Genomic DNA, 21,481 nt, shown 5'->3' with positions numbered 1-21,481 from the left:
TTTGATAATGGATTAAATTCCTCTTTCTCACTGTTGGGGATCTAATTCTGGGCATTGTTCTTGAATGGTAAATATGCTATTATTGTCACTGAGGAATATATTGAAGAGATACTAAGGGCAACATCCATAGAAAAGCAATGAAGCCAGTGAAGGGTCTAGAGCACAAGTCTTGAGTGGCTGAGGGAAGTGGTTTAGTTTTGAGAAAAGGAGGCTCAGGGAAGACCTTATCGCTCTCTACAACAAGGTTGTAGCAAGATGGGAGTCGGTCTCTTCTCCCAGCTAACAAGCAATAGGACAAGAGGAAATGGCCTCAAGTTGCACTAGGGGAAGTTTAGAGTGGATATTGGGGAAAATTCCTTCACCAGAAGGGTTGTCAAGCACTGGAACGGGCTGCCTAGGGAAGTGGTTGAGTCACCATCCCTGGAGTTTTTTAAAAGATGTGTAGATGTTATGCTTAGGGACATGGTTTAGGGGTGGACTTGGCAGTATTAAGTTTATGGTTGGACTTGATCTTGAGGGTCTTTTCCAACCTAAATTCTGTGATTCCAGTTAGCAAAAAAATCTGTGATTTTTTTTCACATTGGTCTGCCCTTTTTTTCCTCCATCCCTTCACCAAACAAAATAACATAACAAAGCCAGAACCTATTATTTAAATTAACATATTATTTCTATGTACTTTTGAACATCCATTCCCTGCATATACAATTTATGAGTAAGGTTGATGGAGTCTTCCATTATTTGTTACATCACTGTAGTTTATATTTTGAGATCATTTGAAGGAAGCATAATGGAGACATTGATGACTTCTGCTATATAGACTTTGAAGTTCTCCTTGAGAACAGACATAATTCAGACAGAATACCGTTGGATGCAGCAAACACTGCATTAAGAAGGTGATGGCTCTGAACATTGACAAGTAATTTTAACAAAGTTTTTCTTTGGAGCTACAGACTGCCATTTGGGTACTACATAAGAGATCCTCTGTGTGCCTCACAGTTGTATTTTACACCAGGAATTTGAAATTGCCATAGTAGATATGTGGAATAGAGTGGACAGGTAAGTGGAGATTCACTGTCCAAACCGGAGTATCTTCTGCCACTTCTAAATTTCTGGGATGCCTCTGATATTCAGAAAAGGGCTGACAGATGTACTCCGCAATCGGACAGGAGACCTATTTCCTTCTGGAATAGTAGCTGGAAGCCAGGCAGGATATCCACTTCAAATTAGGTATGTCTGTTTAGGCACCTGAATTGCTCCTCTGAGATTAGTGGCTGGAAAAATGAGAGCCAAGAGGCTCGTTTCCAGTTATTTGGTGGTGATCATTTTGAGAATGGGAGGAGACTTGTGAAAGAACATTTTGCAAGGGTGCATCTGTTCATCTGAGTGCTCACTCAGAGAAGAGAGGGAGTAGCATGAGCTAGCCAAAGGCCTTGAATTGCATTAACGTTCCTGTTTTGGATGACATTTCTCCTGAAATACTCTGACTAAAGCCTGTTACTTACTGTTGTTCCCACTACTGCTTCCAACTCTATTGTGGTCCAGATTCTTAGAAGTTATTTTTCAAGGCTTTTTTTACCTTCACATCTGCTCAGTGTTGATGGGAACATTATGGTATCTGGGGCTAAATGGAGGAAGCTGGTGAAACAGTGAAGAGTCATGTGTTGGAGTGTAGTTTTCATCTTTTCAACAGAGGGTAAAAGGAGCCAACTCCTTCAGTCTCTTCCAGAATGTCTTTGTTCCTTGGCTCGTGACTGGCTCCAACTACCCATGTGATAATCTGCTTACCTACTTTTTTATAACTATAATTTCTGGTAATAGATGCATTGTACTGCAACTACTGAACTGTCAGGTAGTACATGAGCACTCTAAAAGATGAAGAGCAGAGTATGAAATTTCTTGCTACAAAGAAATGACTACTAGCTCTGTGGTGCTCACAACTCTTAAGGCGGGGTCCATCTCCTTACCAGAGTTTCTGGCAACAGAAATTTTTTACCCCAGTGATCTTTTTTTAAAATAGTAATTGCAACATGCTAACATCTTGCTATTCAGGAAGAAAGGTGTTAATTTTCTTGTCCAGAAGCACATGGATACAATGGACTTGAGCACTGTTGGCAAGATCCTAGAGTGTCTGCAAAATGGTATTTTAGTAGAATGTATGAATCTAGACAGCATTAAACCAACTTCTAAAATGTTAGCAACTTGAAAAATTAAATACTAGGCTGCTCAGAGAAAATGATGCAAGAATGTCACTGAATCTTAAAAATCCTTGCATCTTGTATGCTTGAATTCATTACCTATAAGTTGGAAATACTTGACAATTTCAGGACTTGAAAGAATGTATTTTAATTTTGATGAAAGAAACGCTCATCAGTCAGCAGTGACAATTGGCATAATTGTTGGTGGCTTCTGCATCACTGTTTAAGCATGTTCTTTGCAAGACAGTGAAGTTTTTTTTATTCATCACCTTGTACTTAAATAGTGTCTATCCCCCAATAGCAGTATTTCCTGTTGTTACCATTATGACACTTCTTAGAATTGTGTTGTTGAAGGAAAGGCATTGGACAGACTTTAATGTGAACATAAACTCTCCTTTCAGAATTTCTTAAGATAGTCAGAAGTGGCTGGAGAGTCAACCTTTGCAAAATTTAGTTTTTGGAGTCTTATATGTGATATTTGAAATGTTTGAAGATTGGGCATGTATAGCAAAAACAATGAACCATTTCACAGAGCAGCTGAAATATTTTAATTCAGCTCTGCAGTGCTTTCCAAGAAAGCCAATGCACTGCAGCATAAAAACTGGCCTGTAACACTCTTCCAGAGGGGGGATTACAGCTAGTAGTCTTTGTCTAGTTTTCATCTATTTACATTTTAAAGGGTGGTAAATAAAGCATTCAGGTTTTAATAAACTTATCTGCTAGATTGGTGGTTGCTTTGCATGTTTATGTTTTGGCAGTGAGTGCCAGTTTCCCCTTGAGATGCGCTTGCTTGTTGGTTTAACCTATCTCCCCTCCACTAGCAGCAGCAGGCTGTCAGAACTAGATAGGAGCAGCTTTTTCTGGAACAAACTGGTTTGAAGAAGTTGCCAATTTTACAGCAGCAGTATTGGCTTAATGAGAAACAAGAGGAAAGCAGTCATTACTTTTAAAATTGATTCAGACGTTACTGCACATGATATCGTCTCTCAGATTAAGTTTTCTAAGTGTTTGTTTTTAGCAGAAAAACATGACCTGTGTAAGTATAACGGGCTTACCTTCAACCCCATGCATTTTAATGAAAAACCTTGCAAATATTAATGGTGTCTATATACACAGTGAGAGGAGAAAACATTCTGTAGGTCATAATTGAAGTGCTCTAATTTTCTATGTAGCTCTGCTAAAAATCTTATAGCTGCCACTGTCTTCAGTCTCTGACATACCTTCTCTTAGTGTTAACTAGCCTGTCCATTTTTTTAAAAAATTAACTGCTTGTGTGACTTGCTGTTAGTATTTTCTGTTCTGAAATCCATATAGTTAAAATTTCAAACAAGACTTCTGTAAAACCAAGGAAAATTGCCTTATGCAAGCCTAATTAATTTATTCTGTAATGACTCTGTCATTTTAGGGAAAATTAGTTACCGGTTGCTTCCAAGGACTCTATTTAATAAAGAGCTGTCTTTCACAAAACTAGTAATTTTTTTTGACTGATCTGTGCTGAAGAAAGGGAACCCTCAGGCCCTCCTTTTCTAGTAAAGTACTTTGCATCTATGAAAAAAAAACCAAACCCTTTTGGATCCACAAATGATTATCCAGTGGCTTTGTTAAATTGACTCTGAAACCTCTTCAATAAAGTGAAGATGCAAATGAGCCGAAACTGGGGCAGACCACAGCAATCTCCTCCTGTTGTCTCAGGATGGTTCAGTAGTCTCAAATATACTCCCAGGAAATTAAAAACTGAGTTGGAAATAATACAGTATATGCTGTAAATCCATTCTACTGAGTGGTTTGAGATGCCATTGCTGTGGATGCAGTGTGTAACTTGTAAAGAGGAGTAAGAATGTGCCATGGCTTCCCCTGTGCCTAAAATGCAGGCTGGCATTCCTTAAAAAGGCATTGTGAGTCTGTAGCCAGTGAGAACTGTTATGATGGAAACTAACTCATCTCTCCTGGCACAAACCTATTTAATCCACATCATTCCCCTAATCCAGCTCACTGCCTGGTAGCATAAATCTTGTGCTGGCATGGGCTAGAAATGACTGGGCATGGGAGCCAGCATCGTTACTTTTGTTAGCAGCATAGTGTCCAGGCCTGGGTCAACCAGAGCCGAATGTGAGGTTCTGCACCTGCTTGATTTTTATATGAATGGATGCTGCTGCTAAGAAGGGTGGGAGTCTTCCCTCTACTCCTCCTCCTCAAGAGCCGTGTGCTCTTGGTACAGCTGCATAAATACCTATCCTAGCAGGAAGGAGTAGATGAAAATTTGAGATCTTATCACTTACCATTATCATGATAATCATGATGGTGATTATGGAACTCCTCCCAAATTAAGTAATATGTTTTCACCTGCCCATTGGAGCATTCTGGAAACACTTGCTCCATCAAGAAGAAAAGATTTTTTTGACAAAAGTAAACCTTCACACTTGAAAGTCATTCTTCTGAGCAAGAACAAACAGGTAAGAATGCTTTTAAAATTTTACTTCCTGAAGTGGTTTCAAGTTAGACGACAGTTGCAAATTGACAAGATTAGAAATACTTACCTACTCTCAAAGCTCAGTGGACTGCCTACCTGGACTTAGGTTCTCCCTCAGCTTGTGTCAGTGCACAGAGACAGGAAGAGAAAGTTTCAAGCCTCTCTTCATTCTTGATAGACAATGGATTTCTTTTTTTTTATACCTTTGAACGAAGATACTTACATAATCGGTTATTAAGAGAGAGCAAACTATGCAATTCTTGTTAGGATTCTTAAATTTGAAAACTTAAGCCCATGTAAAATGAGACAGTTTTCAGTGAAAGGCGTTCCCATGCGTATTATCTTTGCCCTTGCAGTGTTACCTTTTTGAAGATTCAGTAAGTGCTAAGAACCTTACCTATTTCTAACAATACTTTTTTTTTGGTGCTCTCTACTTCTTAAATGCTTTTTCTTTTCTGTTTCACATCCGCTAAACCTTGCAGTGCTTCAGGCCCAAACACACTGAAGTTTTCAATTATTTTACAGATGAATCCTGTAGGTTTTTCTTGGTTCTCTTCCCCCCTGCATTTGTCCCATTGTAATGGGCACTACAGGGCTGGAAGCAGGAGATTGCACTTGATATGAATAATGCAGTTGATTCTTTTCTGGTTCTAACCAGAAATAGGTTTCTTGTTAACCACTAGAGAAAATGAGGTTCTGTAGGATCGAATATTCTAAATTGGAAGGAAGGATGGCAAGTCAGCTGACAACTGACTGAAGCTTGACAAAAGGTTGAGAGGGAAACATAGGGTTTGAAACAAACAGGCAGTTGGGGAGGGGTAAGTCTAGTCAAAAATTAAACAACTGGCTGAAGGTCACTGGTTAACTATTGTAGCTGTTCTGGTGGGCTGGAGTCACTGCTGGATTGAGTTTGGTGTTTGTTTGCTTTAAACTGGAGGATGTAGATGATGGTAGGTGATTCTACTTCAGGCAGTTTTAGGAAAATGTAAGGTCACCCTTGCCCAATCCCCTATCCTCCCCACTCTAAGGAGGAATAGGAAAGGTAGCTTGATCTCAACTTGTTCCCTCTTCTAAGTAATACTGGATCTGTTTTTCTCAGATATTCCCCATGTCACTAGAATGTAGTGCAACAGCAGACATTCTGAAAGGAAATGACATTAAAAATACCAAGTGTCAACTCTTCTGGTAATTTGCTATCGTAGCAAGTCATCTTTCAGAGAATATTCAGGAAGGGAAATTACTTTGTTCACTAAAAAGTACCCTGATCTTGGAAGCCCCCTAAATATATTGTTCACTTCACACACAAATATGTCAAAGCTCTTTGCTGATTGGGTCAAGAATTAGTTGAGCATCAGAACATTAATGTGGAATTAGAGGTCCTCCTTACCCCCAGTTTAATCAGGTTAAATGGTAAAGCCTTACCATCCAGAAATATGCTTAACCTGAACAATGTTAACCAAAATGCAAACCTGAATCTGATGCTGTTTCTGATGCTGCTGCATTATAATTGCTCTAACAGCTCTTATTTAAAGATACTGGGGTTTTGCCTTTTGTGAAAATACTAGGTTTTGGGCTGACTTCATAATGTACTTGAATATAGACTCAGTATAGCAAATATCAATTGCAGAAGTAATTTTTGGATTAGTGAAACTTCATTATATCATCCCACAGTGTGTAGATTAATAATGTTCTGTGCTGAAGCTTGCTAGATTTTTTTTCTTCCCTTTTGCCCTCATTCCTTTTAGCAAAACTGGGTATTTGAGGGGAGGAGATAATGAACAGCAAATAGTTTGGGGAATTTTTTTCACCCTCTTTAAAGCAATAATGTAGTTTTTGTCTTGATGACATAGTGTGATTCTATAGTTTCATTAGAAGTTTCCTAACCAATTTATACAAGGAAATTAACTACATGGCTTTTAGTATCTTGCTACTCAGAATTTGAATCTTCTTGAACGGGCCATAGTATAATAGCTAGGGTTCCCATCTTTTATACTTACTGTATAGTTACTTGTATACTTACTGTACTATACTTACATCTTTTATATTTACTGAAGTAAATTGTAGCACAATTCAGGAAGCAGGTGTCTGGAAACAAGAGGAAGGAAATGCTGGCATTAAGATGAAGCATAGTTAAAAAGCTGTTGCATGACTGCTTCCAAACTTAACACTTTTTTTTTTAAAAAAATTGATTCATTGTAGCACTAGGGAAGTGTCTAGCAGAGGACCTGAGGGTAACGTTAATTAATTCAGAGATTAATTTAGAAATTGCATTCTATGCATGCTTAAGGAACAACTTAAAATAATTAAATGTTTATGAGGAAAAAAGGTGTACCAATGAACACTAAAATCAAATACTTACATGGAATGCAGTAAGAAAATGTTGGGGCTATGTTAATGTGCCTTTGTGTTGTATTCCTTCTTTCTGTATGTTATTGTAACTGTTTGATGAAGCAGAAATGTCTTTGGAAAATATAATTGTCCTTTTCATTGTTCAAAAAAAAGTTGAGTTAATTGCTTACCACAGTACCTGTTAGCTTGTTGGAAAAAGCTTGTATGTCTGCTCCTGTGTTTGTTTCAACCATTTGTCTTAATACTATTTGTCAGTTATGACTTTAAATCTGAATTCTTATGCACCAAAAGAAGTCAAACTCCTGTAGCATGTCTATTAGTAGTTTGGGGAGACCAGTAATCCTTAGTGTGCAGTGTTGTGTTTTGTTACTACCACAGGACCTAGCAAGGGATACTTGTTCATGGTCTCAGTTAAGCCTTTGTATCAGAAAACTGGATGAGGAAAAAAGGGTTTTAAATCATGTCTGTGATTCCTTTATCGAATCATCACTGTACATAGAAAGCATATTATAATATGATTTGAGAGAGTAGGAGTAATCTATTAAAACTGTCAAGTCATTAATATGTTAATATTTATTGTACACTGTTTCCATTTTTATTGTTGATACCAAAACACTCTAGCATGCATCTGAGTTTTCCTGCTATCTTTTAAATAAAATTTCTCTTACATTGCTGTCATATATGGTGTCATCTGTTATAAACTGACTTCTTAAATTTGGCTGAGTCAGAGTTTTATTTAGCAAGCGGCAACAAGCAAAACAGCGCTGGGCGGCCGGGGAGTCTCCTGCTCCAACAACGGCCCGCAACCCTAGGGCATTTTATTTCAATCTTATACTATAAAGTGTTACATAGTCATTATACACTTATGCATATACATTACTTGGACCCGCCTATTCCCGCTTCGTATGGTAATTAGCTTATCAGTCTTACGCTTGCGCAGAAGTTAAAAATACGGGTAAGGGTCTCCAAATTATGGGTGGTGGTCGTTTGGGATGAAGGCCGTAGGTCCTCCTCACAGTGTACTTTTCCCCTTTCGCCTGGAATGTGATGATCCACTAAGTCTGCAGCGTCCTTATCAGCCTAGGCCCAGCAGTCTCTTTGAATAAGGAGATTTATGGTCGTGAACACTCTCTTGTTTGCTTAATTGGGCATCTGCAACTCTTCACACCTTTTGAAGTGCAGATGCTTCTTCTCTTGTTGTTCCCCCCCCCCCCCTTTCTTCCTGTCACAATTCACACTATCATGTTAATTCAATTAAACATTTGCTGTTAGCCTTACACAACATACAATAGATCATATAACAGTTTGCTTTTCTATTGTCTTCTTACTGGATTTGATGAACAGACGATTTACTACCTATCACATCATCTAATAGACTAGTCTGAGGACAGTGACACTCAGTACACTTCAGAGTCCTTTTTACTTGGGAAAAGGAAAAAGCATACGATCTACATTGTTAGCAATATTCTAATTAAGGATTTGAATAAGGATTAAACCTCCAAAGTGGTACATATTGTATTTGGCATGAGGTTATGAATTCTCTACACCTCTCTAAGACTGCAACAGTCTTCTCTCTATAAAACTTGCAAAGTTACATACCCACCAGCATCTCCTTCAGATCTACTTCACTTCTCTTGTCAGCTAAGTTAGAATTTGAGTTTTAGCATTAGCTTTAAAAAAAGCAGACAACTGGACACCAAAACCAACCAAAAATTGCAAACAGACCAACCCCCAGAGCCATCAAGGTCTGTCTCCTAAGGCTTATGGTGAGGTGAGTTAACCGTGGCTGGCTGCCAGAGGCCTACCAAGCTGCTTGCTCTCCTCCCCTTCAACAGGACAAATAAAGATGGGGAGATTGCTTGTCCATTACCATTATGGGCAAAACAGATTCAACATGAAAAAGATTAATGCGTTGCCAATTAAATAGATTTGGAGGGTGAGAAACAAACACAAAAATAAACTAAAAAAAACCAACCCCCCCTTCACAACCCTTTTCGACTTCATTCCTTCATTCCTGATTTTACCTCCTTCCTTACTCAAGGGGTGGAGCCTGGATGAGGAATGGGGGTTGGGATCAGTTCATAACATTCCTCTCTGCTGCTCCATCTTGTTCCCTGCTCTGCTGTGGGGTCCCTCTCATGGGATATAGTCCTTCAGGAACAGGGTGCTCCAGTGTGTGTCCCCTACAGAATCATCTAGGTTGGAAAGGACCCTGGAGATCATCTAGTCCAACCTCTCACCTAGCACAGTTCCCACCTACAGCATATCCTTAAGCTCTAAATCGACCCTACTCTTGAACACCTCCAGGGATGGGGACTCCACCACCTCCCTGGGCAGCCCATTCCAATGCCTAACAACCCCTTCTGTAAAGAAATGCTTCCTAATATCTATCCTGAACTTTCCTTGGTGCAACTTGAGGCCATTCCCTCTTGTCCTGTCGCTCAAACCCAGCTCTCTGCAGCTTCCTTTCAGGTAGCTGTAGAGGGTGATAAGGTCTCCCCTCAGCCTCCTCTTCTCCAGACTAAACAATCCCAGTTCCCTCAGCTGCTCCTCATAGGACATGTGTTCCAGACCCTTGACCAAGCTGTGTAGCCCTTCTCTGGACACATTCGAGTAACTCAATGTCCTTCTTGTAGTGAGGGGCCCAAAACTGAACACAGGAATCGAGGTGCGGCCTCACCAGCGCCAAGTACAGGAGTAAGATCCCTTCCCTGTCCCTGCTGGCCACGCTATTTGCTGTTACAAGCCAGGATGCCATTGGCCTTCTTGGCCACCTGAGCACACTGCTGGCTCCTGTTCAGCTGGCTGTCAATCACCCCCCCAGGTCCCTCTCTGACTGGCAGCTCTCCAGCCACTCCTCCCCAAGCCTGTAGCACTGCTGGGGGTTGTTGTGGCCCAAGTGCAGCCCCTGGCATTTGGCCTTATTGAAGCAGTTGGCCTCAGCCCATTGCTCCAGTCTATCCAGACCACAGTTCCTGTCAGAAAATCTGCTCCTGCACGGGCACCTCTCCATGGGCTGCAGCTCCTGCCAGGAACCTGCTCTGGCGTGGACTTTCCACAGGCTGCAGCTTCGTTCAGGGCATATCCACCTCTGCAGCGTGCGGCCCTCCACAGGCTGCAGTGTGGATACCTGCTCTAACATAGTCTGTGCGCTGCAGGGGGACAGTGTTTCACCACGGTCTGCTGCAGGGGAATTTCTGCGCTGGCACCTGGAGCACCTCCTCCCCCTCTGTTTTCACTGACCTTGGTGGCTGCAGGGCTGTTTCTCTCACCTTTTTCTTACTCTTTCCTAGCTGCTGTTGCATAGCATTTTTTTTTAGCCCTTTCTTAAACACGTACACAAGAGGTGCCGACCGGCATTGCTGATGGGTTCAGCTTTGGCCAGCGTGGAGCTGGCTAGAATTGGCTCTGTCTGACATGGGGGCAGCCCCTCGTGTCTTCTCACAGAGGCCACTTGTGCAGAGCCCTCTTGCCCCCCTTTACCAAAATCTGGACATGTAAGCCCAATTCATCATGTTATTAGACCAAATATTATTCTAAAAGAGGACTCTGCCCATGAAAAAAATTAAATGTTCTGTGTCATCTTCAGGAGTGGATACTGAACAAATCCAGTAACTTTCCTGTTCCCACTATTTCTTGTTTATAACTCTCTGCAGCTTGATGTTTACAGGTGCATGGTGCTCAGGTCGTGCTGATGTGTTCTGGGCTGTAAGCAACAAAAATAACATGAAATTACTCAAATCCCATTGGATCTGTGCTAGCTGACAACTGTAAAATTTATATTGGATGAAAGGCTGAAAATTTTGCTTGGCCTATGTGTAGTTTTATGATTTTACACAAAAAGCTGAATTCTGTAACCAGTATTGCAAAGTAAGAATTTACTTCAAAATTGCTATTTCCAAATAAAACTTTAGTACTTAATTATGACAGGTAATTGCCAATGTCAGTAGTAGAAATGCTAATGTTGAAACAGAGATACTTTTTCCATGAGGTTTGCTAAATTACAGTGTGTGTTTTTACTTGAACGTAATCAGTGTTCTTTTTTTTAACCTTGAGTACACTGGTTTTGTATTTTTCTGTGTTTTCCGTTTAGTTCCAAAATAATAATTGTTTTGTCCTCTACCTCTGTTTTCCCATAGGAAGTTCTGAATTCTGGGTTCATCGTAAACCATATTTTTCCTGCCCAGTAACTTAGTGTCTCTCTTAATGAGGTGGGTTCTGGTGGACTGCTAGCTCCTCACTGTGTTCTGCAGGACTGTGTGGTGATCCACTGTACTATTTGTTTACTGATAAGGAGCACAGTTAGAAATGCCAGTGCTGAGGTGTAGCTCATCTGTGTGAGATTTTCTCTGAGGTGTCTAGGCTGAAGTTCTGAAATAAACGTGCGTTAATTCATTAGCTACTCTTATTTGCCATCACCCTTTTGTTTCAAATGCAGCACATGTTAAAAAACATGTACAGAGCACTCTGCTTGCACCTTCCATTTCCCACCTAGAGAGTGGAGAGGAAAATAACACACATGGTTTATGTTGTTCAGTACATTACTGAAAGAACCTTGGTTACTTTAATATTAGTGGGACCTGAAAGGAATGTTGCCTGGCTGATTGGTGTTTTACATTTTGTGCCACAAAGGCTGTGCCTGTATCAGTGTAACTGGGCTTGTAACAGTTACACTGAGATCATGATACTAGGTGTTTTCACTGAAATCCAGGGTCCTGAAGTGGGTTAAACCTGGACTAAAACTGATTTGTGTAGCAGTCATCAATCCAGGATTATAACAAAAGCAAATTTACCTACACACAGTTCCAGAAGAAAACCTTGATTTAAACCTAGACACTGAAAGGAATTCTAGAAAAAAATTCTCCAGATAATTTTGAGAGGTTTGGCTAGTGTTCCTTTTCTCCTTCTCCCTTCTCAGTCTAGAGTTTCTAAGTGACCTCTTTAACAGGTAGTTGGCAGTATGCTGTTAGTGACAATGAAAATGGAACTTTTGGTTTACATTAGCATGTTTCCTAACTTGTCCCCTGCCCTGTCCTTGCCTGCCATGTTTTCAATTCAAGCTGATTTATAAACTTAGCTTAATACAACTGGTCTGTTTCTAAGTTTAATTTTCAGTGGAGGTGTTGGCCCTTCCCATTCTCTTGCTGCTTCTCATGTTGCTTCAGTGTAAGCATTTGGTCAGTGAAGCAGATCGGGGGCTGAAGGTGAGGCTTAGGATGGCAGGAGAAATACATCCGTGCCTGAATTGGTCTGTCAGTCTCGTTCTCTGCCTATACTCCACTCCCAAACACATGCAAAGACCGACCTAGTCACTTGCATTGGCCCAAGCACTATACTTCATTGGGGCAAGAATGAGCAGCAAGGGAACAGAGGGCAGTTTGTAATTTGTACTGTTGAAAAATATCACAAATAATCTTTTTCAGCATGTATATAGCTTGAGTATTAGAAGATTTGACTCGTCTTTACTGTGGTAAATTGATTTGCTTAATAAAAGGAGAAATTCAGTACTTGGGAGTTCTATTAACTACTTGACATACTAGAATTGGTTTTCTTAATTATCCTTCATGATGGTGGTATAAAAAATATTGCAAAAGTTTTAGCCAAAATATAGGAAGCTGCACAGATATGTCTCAAAATGTAGACTGGCAAAATTGCAGTTGTAATAAACACAGGATTAGCATCATATACCCTTTTAGATGAAAGTGAAATGCCTTGCACACAAGTGGAAAACTGCTGGATAAATTTCCAGAATGAAGAGCTAATTTAGTAAAACTGGTGGACTTTTATTAGAGAACTGCTTTATAGTAGGTTGGCCAGTTAAATCTGTAGCATGTATTGGAAGAACATTATGAAAAAGTTACCTAAGTCTTATTTGAAGCACTTACAGTAAGGAATTATGTTGTTCTACAGAAAGCAAAATATTCAATAGTTTTTGTACTTCCATGTTTTACTGTAAAAGTGAAGCAGGAACAGAAATAAGATTATGCTGGTTTAGTTAAATATGCAACTGCTGAATTATATACTGGTGTTAAGTTCTTTGGGTTAAACAGTGCCTATGGCCCTAAAATCATGCCTCTTCAAATGGCAGCTGTAGGTCTAGAATCTCTCTGTGTGGCCTCACCATGACTTCCACTGTAGGCTTTGCATCCACATCCTAAGTATTTAATTCAACCTAACTTAGCTTCATTTTTTTTCTTCTTTTGGTGGTAATGACTGTGATAGTTTTCTTGAAGCAAGATGTTAATATGTAGCATTTTAGAGACTTTTTCCTGGATGATAAACAAGCCTCAGTGCTAATAAGACATTCTGTTTTCTGCACCCAGGAAAGGTGTTTGCTTTAAAATGTTTATATAGATCTTTTCCATTTCAGTCTAGTCTACTCACTGTTGAACCCTCAGTTTTGAATTTGACTTTGTCCTTTTTATTCTCTTGAGAAAACTATTAATTGTTTAACTCTTTGAATTACTGATTCTCAGCTCTTTCTTTGACCAGAAGTCTAAGTATGTTACTGTCTTAGAATTGTTCCCCAGTGTGCTGGCGTGTATGTGTGTGTCTGTAATACTGCTCAATGTCACTAATTAATAACTGCACATTAATAAATGTTTACTTTTATCCATTTTATAACCACAAATTGTCAATGGAAATACATTCTCTTTAGAGAGAATTCTGTAAGATTAGGGCAAATTGTTTATAGGACTGAAAGAAAAAGGTGCTTGACCTTGTTTGAAAAAAAAAAAAATACATATCAGGGAATAACACGTAAAAGTTTGCTTCAGTGGTAAATGAGAATTAACTATTTGTTTCCTACACATTATTGACAAGAAAGTATTAAAACATCCTTTCAAAGTATTTATTCTTACAAGATGTCTTTGGAGTTGTTTGATAAATTTCAAGTTGTGCAAGCATAATCAGATGTTTTGTTTTTTCCCCCCAGTTGGTGTTATCCGTTGTCCAATTTGTGGTCAGGAGTGTGCAGAGAGACACATCATAGATAACTTTTTTGTGAAGGATACCACAGAGGTTCCCAGTAGCACAGTAGAAAAATCAAATCAGGTAAGTGCATTAACATGTAATTAAGTTAACACCTTTTTGATGTGTATGCATGTTCTTGCCTTCTTGCTGTGTGGCCTTTTTGCTGATCATATGCAGAAAAAGACTTCCAAGTACTTACTTGAAGGCTAGCTACTATAGAAAATCAGTTAAAATAGATTAAAATACTTGTGAAGAAGAGGGTTATCTTATTCTATTTTTAATTGTTGGTATAAAATTGCATCATGATAGCAAAAGAGAAAAATAAGTAATAGGTGTTAGAATGGGAATTTCTACACTTTGGACAGGGCACTTGAAGCACTCTTTGAGACAGAGACTTTAACAACACTATGCTGAGATATCTCAGTTCTCTAGTTAAAACAAGTACTTTCTTAGCACTGACAAAACATGGCAGTGAACAGCTGGAGTGCATTTACCAAGCAAGAGGCTCAAACTTCTAACTGGGGAAGATGGTATGTTGTAGGGGTTTCTTGTTTATTTTCCTTCTGTAGGCTGCCTCTTCTTTCTTTTGCAATCAAATAATAACTATCACATAAAACAAAACCTGCTTATCTGGAAGAATAGTAATACTGGTGGATTTTTTTTCTCTCATGGTGTTTTTTCAGGAGCAAAATACAAGTGTGGAAGCAGTACCAAGTGAATAATTGCATCTGTGGAGGACCACAGTTTAGCAATCCCTGGTATCAAAATATTGCATGATTTTTAGCTAGTAAAAGAGTATCTCTTTAGTCATAAACTTTTTATTAAACTCCAGGAACTTATTTTAAATACTTGAACCTCTTTATATGTTGCTGAATTCTTCATAATAACAGTACAAAAAGGTTACTATGTCAATGTAGCTTTCATTTTAAACTCATCCCCTAACATTTGAATGGTGATCTCCTTTATTTTGAAAATGCCTCTTTTTTGCTTTCTGTTTTAGGGACCTGTATCATTGGCTCTCCATGCATTTGTTTTGGGGGCAGCTTCTCACAGGCCTTTTATTGTGTAGTCTGTTTCAAAGCTTAGCTGAAATTTATGCTTACATATGTAAATAGGTATGTCTCAAGAACAGATGAAAGTATCCAGTCAAGTTTGTGATACCAGCTCACTGACTACTAAAGGCATAAATGTTGTCATCATCTCTGTGGAAGAGGAATTAATTTATGTCTCAAAAACTGTCTTCAGTTTATAAGGAATTTTGCAACTGGATTTCTGAGAAATGATAGACCTTACCAGAAACTGAAATTTAGTTGGGAGACTCTGGAACTATAAGCAGTGTGTCAGCGTTCTCTTAATGTAGAATAGTTTGAAGCTTTTGAGTTTCAGAAATGGCTGTGAGAATTACACAAAGTCTTTCAATACTCTTATCAGTAAGAATGAAAAAATCAATAATCCCTGTTGCATTGAAAATTCGATCATGATAATTTTTTTTAGTGGCTTTAATTAGGAAGAGAAGCAGGATAACAAATAACTTCGTAATGCAGATTTCCTGAATGGGGTGTGGTGTGCTGTGCCATAACCTCTGCTTAGCTTTATAACAAGTTCTTGAAGATATTGCTTTAGGGAGTGGTGATAGATGTAGCATTCTTTTTGCTGGGTTTAGTGACAAAGTTTTGGTTGGGGTTTTTTTTCTTTATTTTTTTCCCCCTCCTCTCTTTACCCCCAAAACTTTTTCAGCTTTCTGTGAAAGTTAAGTGGGGAATTGCTTTTGAGACTTAGATGAGGAACTGAATACTCAAGAAGAGCTCTTCATATTCTTGAGGTTGGCCATAATCATGTAGAATTGTGTGTACTTCAATAGGTCATAGGGTATGAAAAGTTTGAGTATCCACCAAACTTGATGATGTCAGGATAAGTCAGGCACTTCCTTGGAACTGAGGGAGATATTTTTTGTTTACCTTCCAATCTTGATCTGCTGGAGAGTGATACAGAGAAATTCTGTGTATTTCAGTGCCTGGTTTGGAATTGCCCATTGTTGAGTGGTGTGATCAGATTTCAGGGAGGTTCTTAAAAGCATTTCTGTTTCCTTAAGTTCCCTTCTCAGACTTCTATCTTACTCTTCCATTCCATATTTGTTTCTCTCTCTGTAACAAAAAACAACAGGCTTGCAGTTCAGAAAGCATGTCTGTTCCTCAGCTAAGTTCTCTGGCTGAACTCAGCATACTTTCTGCAGCAGTTGAAGGCAAACTGGCAGACTTTGCTGAACTAGCATAGTAGTACATTCATGTGCTTTTCTGCTGACTTTTTTTTTAAAAAATGGAGCTAGATGTTTTGTTAGATGCCTGCTAAGTAAGCGTGTACCTTAATCTTGAAAATGAATGATGTGCAGTTCTGTTTTGTTAATAGATTAATTTTGGTATGATGAAGCTTTTTTGGACATTCCTTTGTACTTTGACATTAAAGCCATAAAAAAAGTACACCATTCTATAAAGTCTGTTGTGGAACAGCAAAGTTAACTTGATAATAGTTAAACAGATACGTGCCCTGTTCAAGGGGGAATATTATGAGGTTTAAGTATGATACATCCATTTAATAGCCCTGTCTTGTTTTGCCTTTGAAGGAGCAAAGAGAAAAAGAAAAATTGGCCGTAGCAACATAGGCAACAGATCAGAGGAATTAAAGTGGAAAAGATACTGAGACTTGCAGGACATATTGGATCAGAGATCGTTCAAATTCTGTCGAAAACGTTGGCAATTTTACGAAAATTTTCTACTGAGACAGTTAGTTAGGCTTTGATAGTTCATCAGTTTTAGCAGGATGTTTAAGAAATTAGAATTAGAGTCAAGCCATGGGTCCTGTGGAAGTTACGTTGTGGCTTAGAACCACTGGTCCGTATCTATGACTAGCCTGTATATGTGTGTTGTCAGGAAGGACTGTCCAAGAAACTGTCTGAGCATCCAGGGATCAGGTTAGGAAGGCCAAAGCACTGATAGAATTAAATCTGGCCAGAGACATCAAGGGCAACATGAAAAGCTTCTATAGGTACATTGGTATAAGAAGACTAAGGAAAATGTGGGCCCTCTCTGGAAGGAAATGAGAGACCTGGTTACCCAGGATATGGAAAAGTCTGAGGTATACTCAGTGACTTTTTTCTCTCATTCTTCACTGGCAAGGGCTCCAACCATACCGTCCAAAACAGAAAAGGCAAAGGCATGGACTAGGAGAATGAAGAACCACCACCTGTAGCAGGTCAGGTCTGAGACCATCTAAGGAACCTGAGGATGCACAAGTCCATGGGACCTAATGAGGTCCTGAGGGAACTGGCAGATGAAGTGGCTAAGCCACTATCCATCATATTTCAGAAGTTATGGCAGTATGGTGAAGTTCCTGGTGACTGGAAAAGGGAAAACATAACCACCATTTTTAAAACCAGAAAAAAGGAAGACCCAGGGAACTACAGGCCAGTCAGTCTCTCCTGTGCCCAGCAAGATCATGGAGCAGATCCTCCTGGAAACTGTTAGGGCACATGACAAATAAGGAAGTGTTGGTTATGTTTCCCCTTTTCCAGTGAACAGGAGCTTCAGCAGACTGCCACAACTTCTGAAACATGATGGATAGTGGCTTAGCCACTTTAGTCACCAGTTTCCTCAGGACTGGTGGATGCATCTTACCAGGTCCCATGGGCTTGTACACCTTCATTAGATGGTCTCAAACATGATCTTCTGATGGAGGTGGCAGTTCTGGAAACTAGGACATAAATACTTTGAAACACCACATCCTTTATAATTTTTTTCACATTACGATTTATTGAAAGTCTTGACAAAATTATTGGATGTTAAAGAGAAGTTTGAAAATAAAATTTAATTATATTTGATTCATAAGAGGGAACAGAAAGGGGCTTCAAAGTTAAGATGTTACTGAAGGAAATGCTAAATTTGAATAAGACTAAAGGGTAGACAAGTGAGGGCAATTTAGGAACTTAACAAGAAAATTGTTTAACATGTGTGTAAAGCCATGAAAGTGAAAATGAGAAGTGTGAGATTGATGCAAAAGAGAAGATCATAGTGATAACATGATGTTGCAGCATATTGAGCCTGTAGTACATTTTAGTCTTGGTTCTAATTCTCAGATTCTGTGTCCAAAAGAGAACACCTGTAAAAATATTTTTGATGGTAAGAACACTTTCTGCATCTTTACCAGTTACTGACCTGAGAGTTTTAAATGTAGTAGCAATGAAAAACAGTTGGAGTTTATGTGATGTATAGGAAATGTAGTGACAAAACCAAGTAGGAGTTTAGATCTGGATACTAAGACAGCAAGTTTGACTGGCATAATAGAGGGACTAATGCCAATTTAAAACAAAAAGTTTCTGTAGTTTTGTGTGATGCCAGAATAGTGACTATGTGTTCTCTTAAAGAGAACTAGTACGCTAAATAGCTTATCAAAGCTGTAGCCATCGCCAAAATGTCTTGGAAAGCCGCTGGTTTAGGGCAGTGGGTAATAGACTCCAGAAGAGTCACAATATAGTTTTGTTGTGCTTCAGAGAGGCAGCTGTTGATGGGATGTTGGGGAAAGGGGGATGTGTCAGTTAGGGTTCATGCATTTTGCGATACCAGCATATGGTTCATGTTTGGAGTTACATACAGGCGAGAAGGTCCCAAAAGACAGGTGCTGTCTTTGGTGATTTTGTATGTGCCAGAAAATGGTTATATAACTATTAGCATCAGGGTTTTTTCGATCCAATAGGGAGAATTGCATTTAATTTACACTGGTGAAGTTTGGAACATTAGTTCCCTGAATAATCCTGTGGACTACTGTGCTCTTTTCCTTTGAAATCTGGAAACCTTTGCTTGCTAATTTAATCTCTTTAATACTCAAAGTATTTTGAAAGAGTGGTTAGTTACTACAGTAGCTGAGAAGACATCTTTATTACCTCAACTCTTGCATATAAATCTGTTTTTAAGTAAATATACAAGCTTTTACAACAGAAAAAAGTATTTACCTGCAACATGCTGAGTAATTTCAGCTTTGATTAAATTTGAATGAAGGCTGAATGAATGCTTCCCGGGGTTATAAATACTAGGACTAGTAACTGAATTAAACATAATTACAAGGAAAACTCAATTAAAAATAAATATCTGTCTAACCATAATAACTAGGGAGAGTTTTCTTTGAAATCACTGAAGCACGGCTTGTATGACTCACAAAAATAGGAGTGAAATAAGTTTTTTACGTTTTGTAAGAATATAGCAAATACTTGCAGTAATTGCACTTCCATGTACTTCAGCTATATGACTTATTGTAATAACTAGTTCTAGCAAAATCCAAGCTACATCTGAAAATGCGTATTTCAAATAAGAAGTGGGTAGTAGCAGATCTAGTTTCTCGCAGAAGGCGTAGCTATTTTGACAGTATGATTTATGATGTCTATGAAAAATTTTAGAAATCTGTCTCTTCCACTTGGTGGCTTTGAAGAGTATAAAGTTGGAATATATAGTTTTGGCACTAAAAAGGAGGAGTTTCAGTTCATTTGGCAGCACCTGATTATTGGTTATTGAATCACAATCTCCATCTCATTCCAGCTATAACAGGTCAAGCCCGTTGAAAGAAACACGAAAGCACATTAAAAAAAGTAAATAGACAAAGATTTTGAAATCTAGGAGGAGTGAATAACTTCAGAAATACTTTGAACTTACCTAAATGCCCTGGCACGTAGCAGGTTTATCTGCCTAAGTTTGCTAAAGGTGACCTGGAAAGGCTGTCATGGTTGGGTTTTTTCTGTTCTGTGGAGGGTTTTTTTGTTTGGTTGGGTTTTTTTAAATGGGGTTTCTGCCTTTTTGTTTCTTTTTTTTTTTTCTTTTTTTTTTTTTTCTGTCTGTGTTTTGCTTCTTAATACCTGAAAGACTTTTTTGTTGCTTTTCCCTTTGTTTATTTTGTTTTCACTGTTGGGTTTTTTACACTAGAAAAACAAATATCCAAGAAATTCTCCACTCTAACTTGCAGAAACACGTCTGGGTATCTGATGGCATAGCACCTCTCTGGCAACAGATTGATTTTAAACCTTCTTTCTTGTCCTGAAGTACTTCACTGCCCAGTCAGCAGTGCTGATGTAACTGATCGTTGGGATACAGTGATGCAATCAATCTGGTTTTACACCACAGTCTTGCAGAGAGTTGCATTGGCACAGAACTGGCAAAGGAAACAACTGGCAGAGACAACTGACAAAGAAAAAGGGAGGGAATTTCTTTCATGGGAGTTTCTGCCAGAGAAAAATGTAACATTGAAGTAGTGCCCAGTGATATTTGCTTATTCCAAACTGTTTTTCAAGAAGCTGTACTGAGTCTTTAAGAATATTTTTTTTTTTTCCAAAATGTCATTGAAATTAAGGGTTAAGAACAAGTAAAAAGTTTCAATTTCCTGATTACAATTCACTTCCTTTTATTGTTTTACTTTCATTTTCTTGACTTTTTTTATGATGTCCTGATTTTGATATTTCTCAGTAGTCAACTAGTCTGGATAGGATTAGAATTTTTATTGTTAAAGAGAAGAGGCAGAAGAAAAGGAAGAACCAAAGCAAAGATAAAAATTTTTAAGAAGTTTTTTAAAAAAAAAGCTTTCCAGCCTCCTTCTTGTAAAGAAATGGAAAAAGGGGCACAAGCCCTATTTTTTCTCCTTTGCAGGTCACCTTTAATGAAAAGGAACTGCTTCAAACTTCAAGTGACAACTAGAGGGGTCAACCACCCTTGTGTTGTAACTTCATTTCTCAGAAGATACTTGCTTTGGGAGGCAACATGATCAAGAGGAATAAGCACAGCATTGGGAATCTGGAACTCCTATGTTCAAATTCCAGTTCTGTCAGTAACTTGCTATGTGGCCTAAGGCAAGTTTTGTGCTAATTTTCCTCTTTTTCTTGAAGGGGAAACTGGGACATAGTTCTACATATATATTATCTCTCTGCATAGGATGTATTTGCTTCCTCCTTAATTTAATCTATATTTACCTTGTGTGGGTGCAGAAGTTGGAATTTTGTTTTAATCAAGCTGAAAAATAAACTAAAAATCTAATAAAATTTTAACCTTGTTGCTCCTGCTAGCAGAATTCTGTCACTGTGATGTGTAGGATATAGTGATCTTCAGACATCCTGATGCTTTTGTTTGCAGCAGTGATAAGTGTTGATGGAAACGGATGGTTGTTACCTAAACAAGTATCTGTGTAAGCGTGTTCGCTATTTTTACCACCGAACCCCCCTTTAAGTTATGACTACAGAGGTATTGTAAGAGAGGAGTTAAAAATGAAATGATGTTATGAACATTTGAAGTGGTGTTTGTGAGTCATTCATAGTTTTCAATGTGTTGTTCAAATTGTGGATCCATAGGAATTTTTTCTTGTTTGTGTATTGACTCTGTGCAGAGAGGTTTTGGTCTGCCATCAGGTTTGTTTTCCTTAATTAAATTTTTTTTCTAGATCTCTTGGATGTAGTCCAAAGAGCCCCAGG

At 38.7% G+C, this 21,481-nt stretch overlaps 1 protein-coding gene across 2 annotated transcripts in view; it reads left to right on the top strand.

The window, feature by feature from the left end:
- The window catches only part of TRIM24 (tripartite motif containing 24), a 66,982-nt gene that overhangs the window by 12,389 nt on the left and 33,112 nt on the right, over positions 1-21,481 (top strand). For both annotated transcript variants that reach the window (XM_074901995.1, XM_074901993.1), the window contains exon 2: positions 13,949-14,067. In XM_074901995.1, coding sequence (XP_074758096.1) covers positions 13,949-14,067 — 119 coding nt within the window. The remainder of the gene's footprint in view (positions 1-13,948; positions 14,068-21,481) is intronic.

Source organism: Athene noctua, chromosome 3, assembly GCF_965140245.1.
Source record: "Athene noctua chromosome 3, bAthNoc1.hap1.1, whole genome shotgun sequence".
NCBI classification, from domain to species: Eukaryota; Metazoa; Chordata; class Aves; order Strigiformes; family Strigidae; genus Athene; species Athene noctua.
Note: the sequence above shows the minus strand (reverse complement) of the source record. Positions and strands in the feature narration are given on the sequence as shown.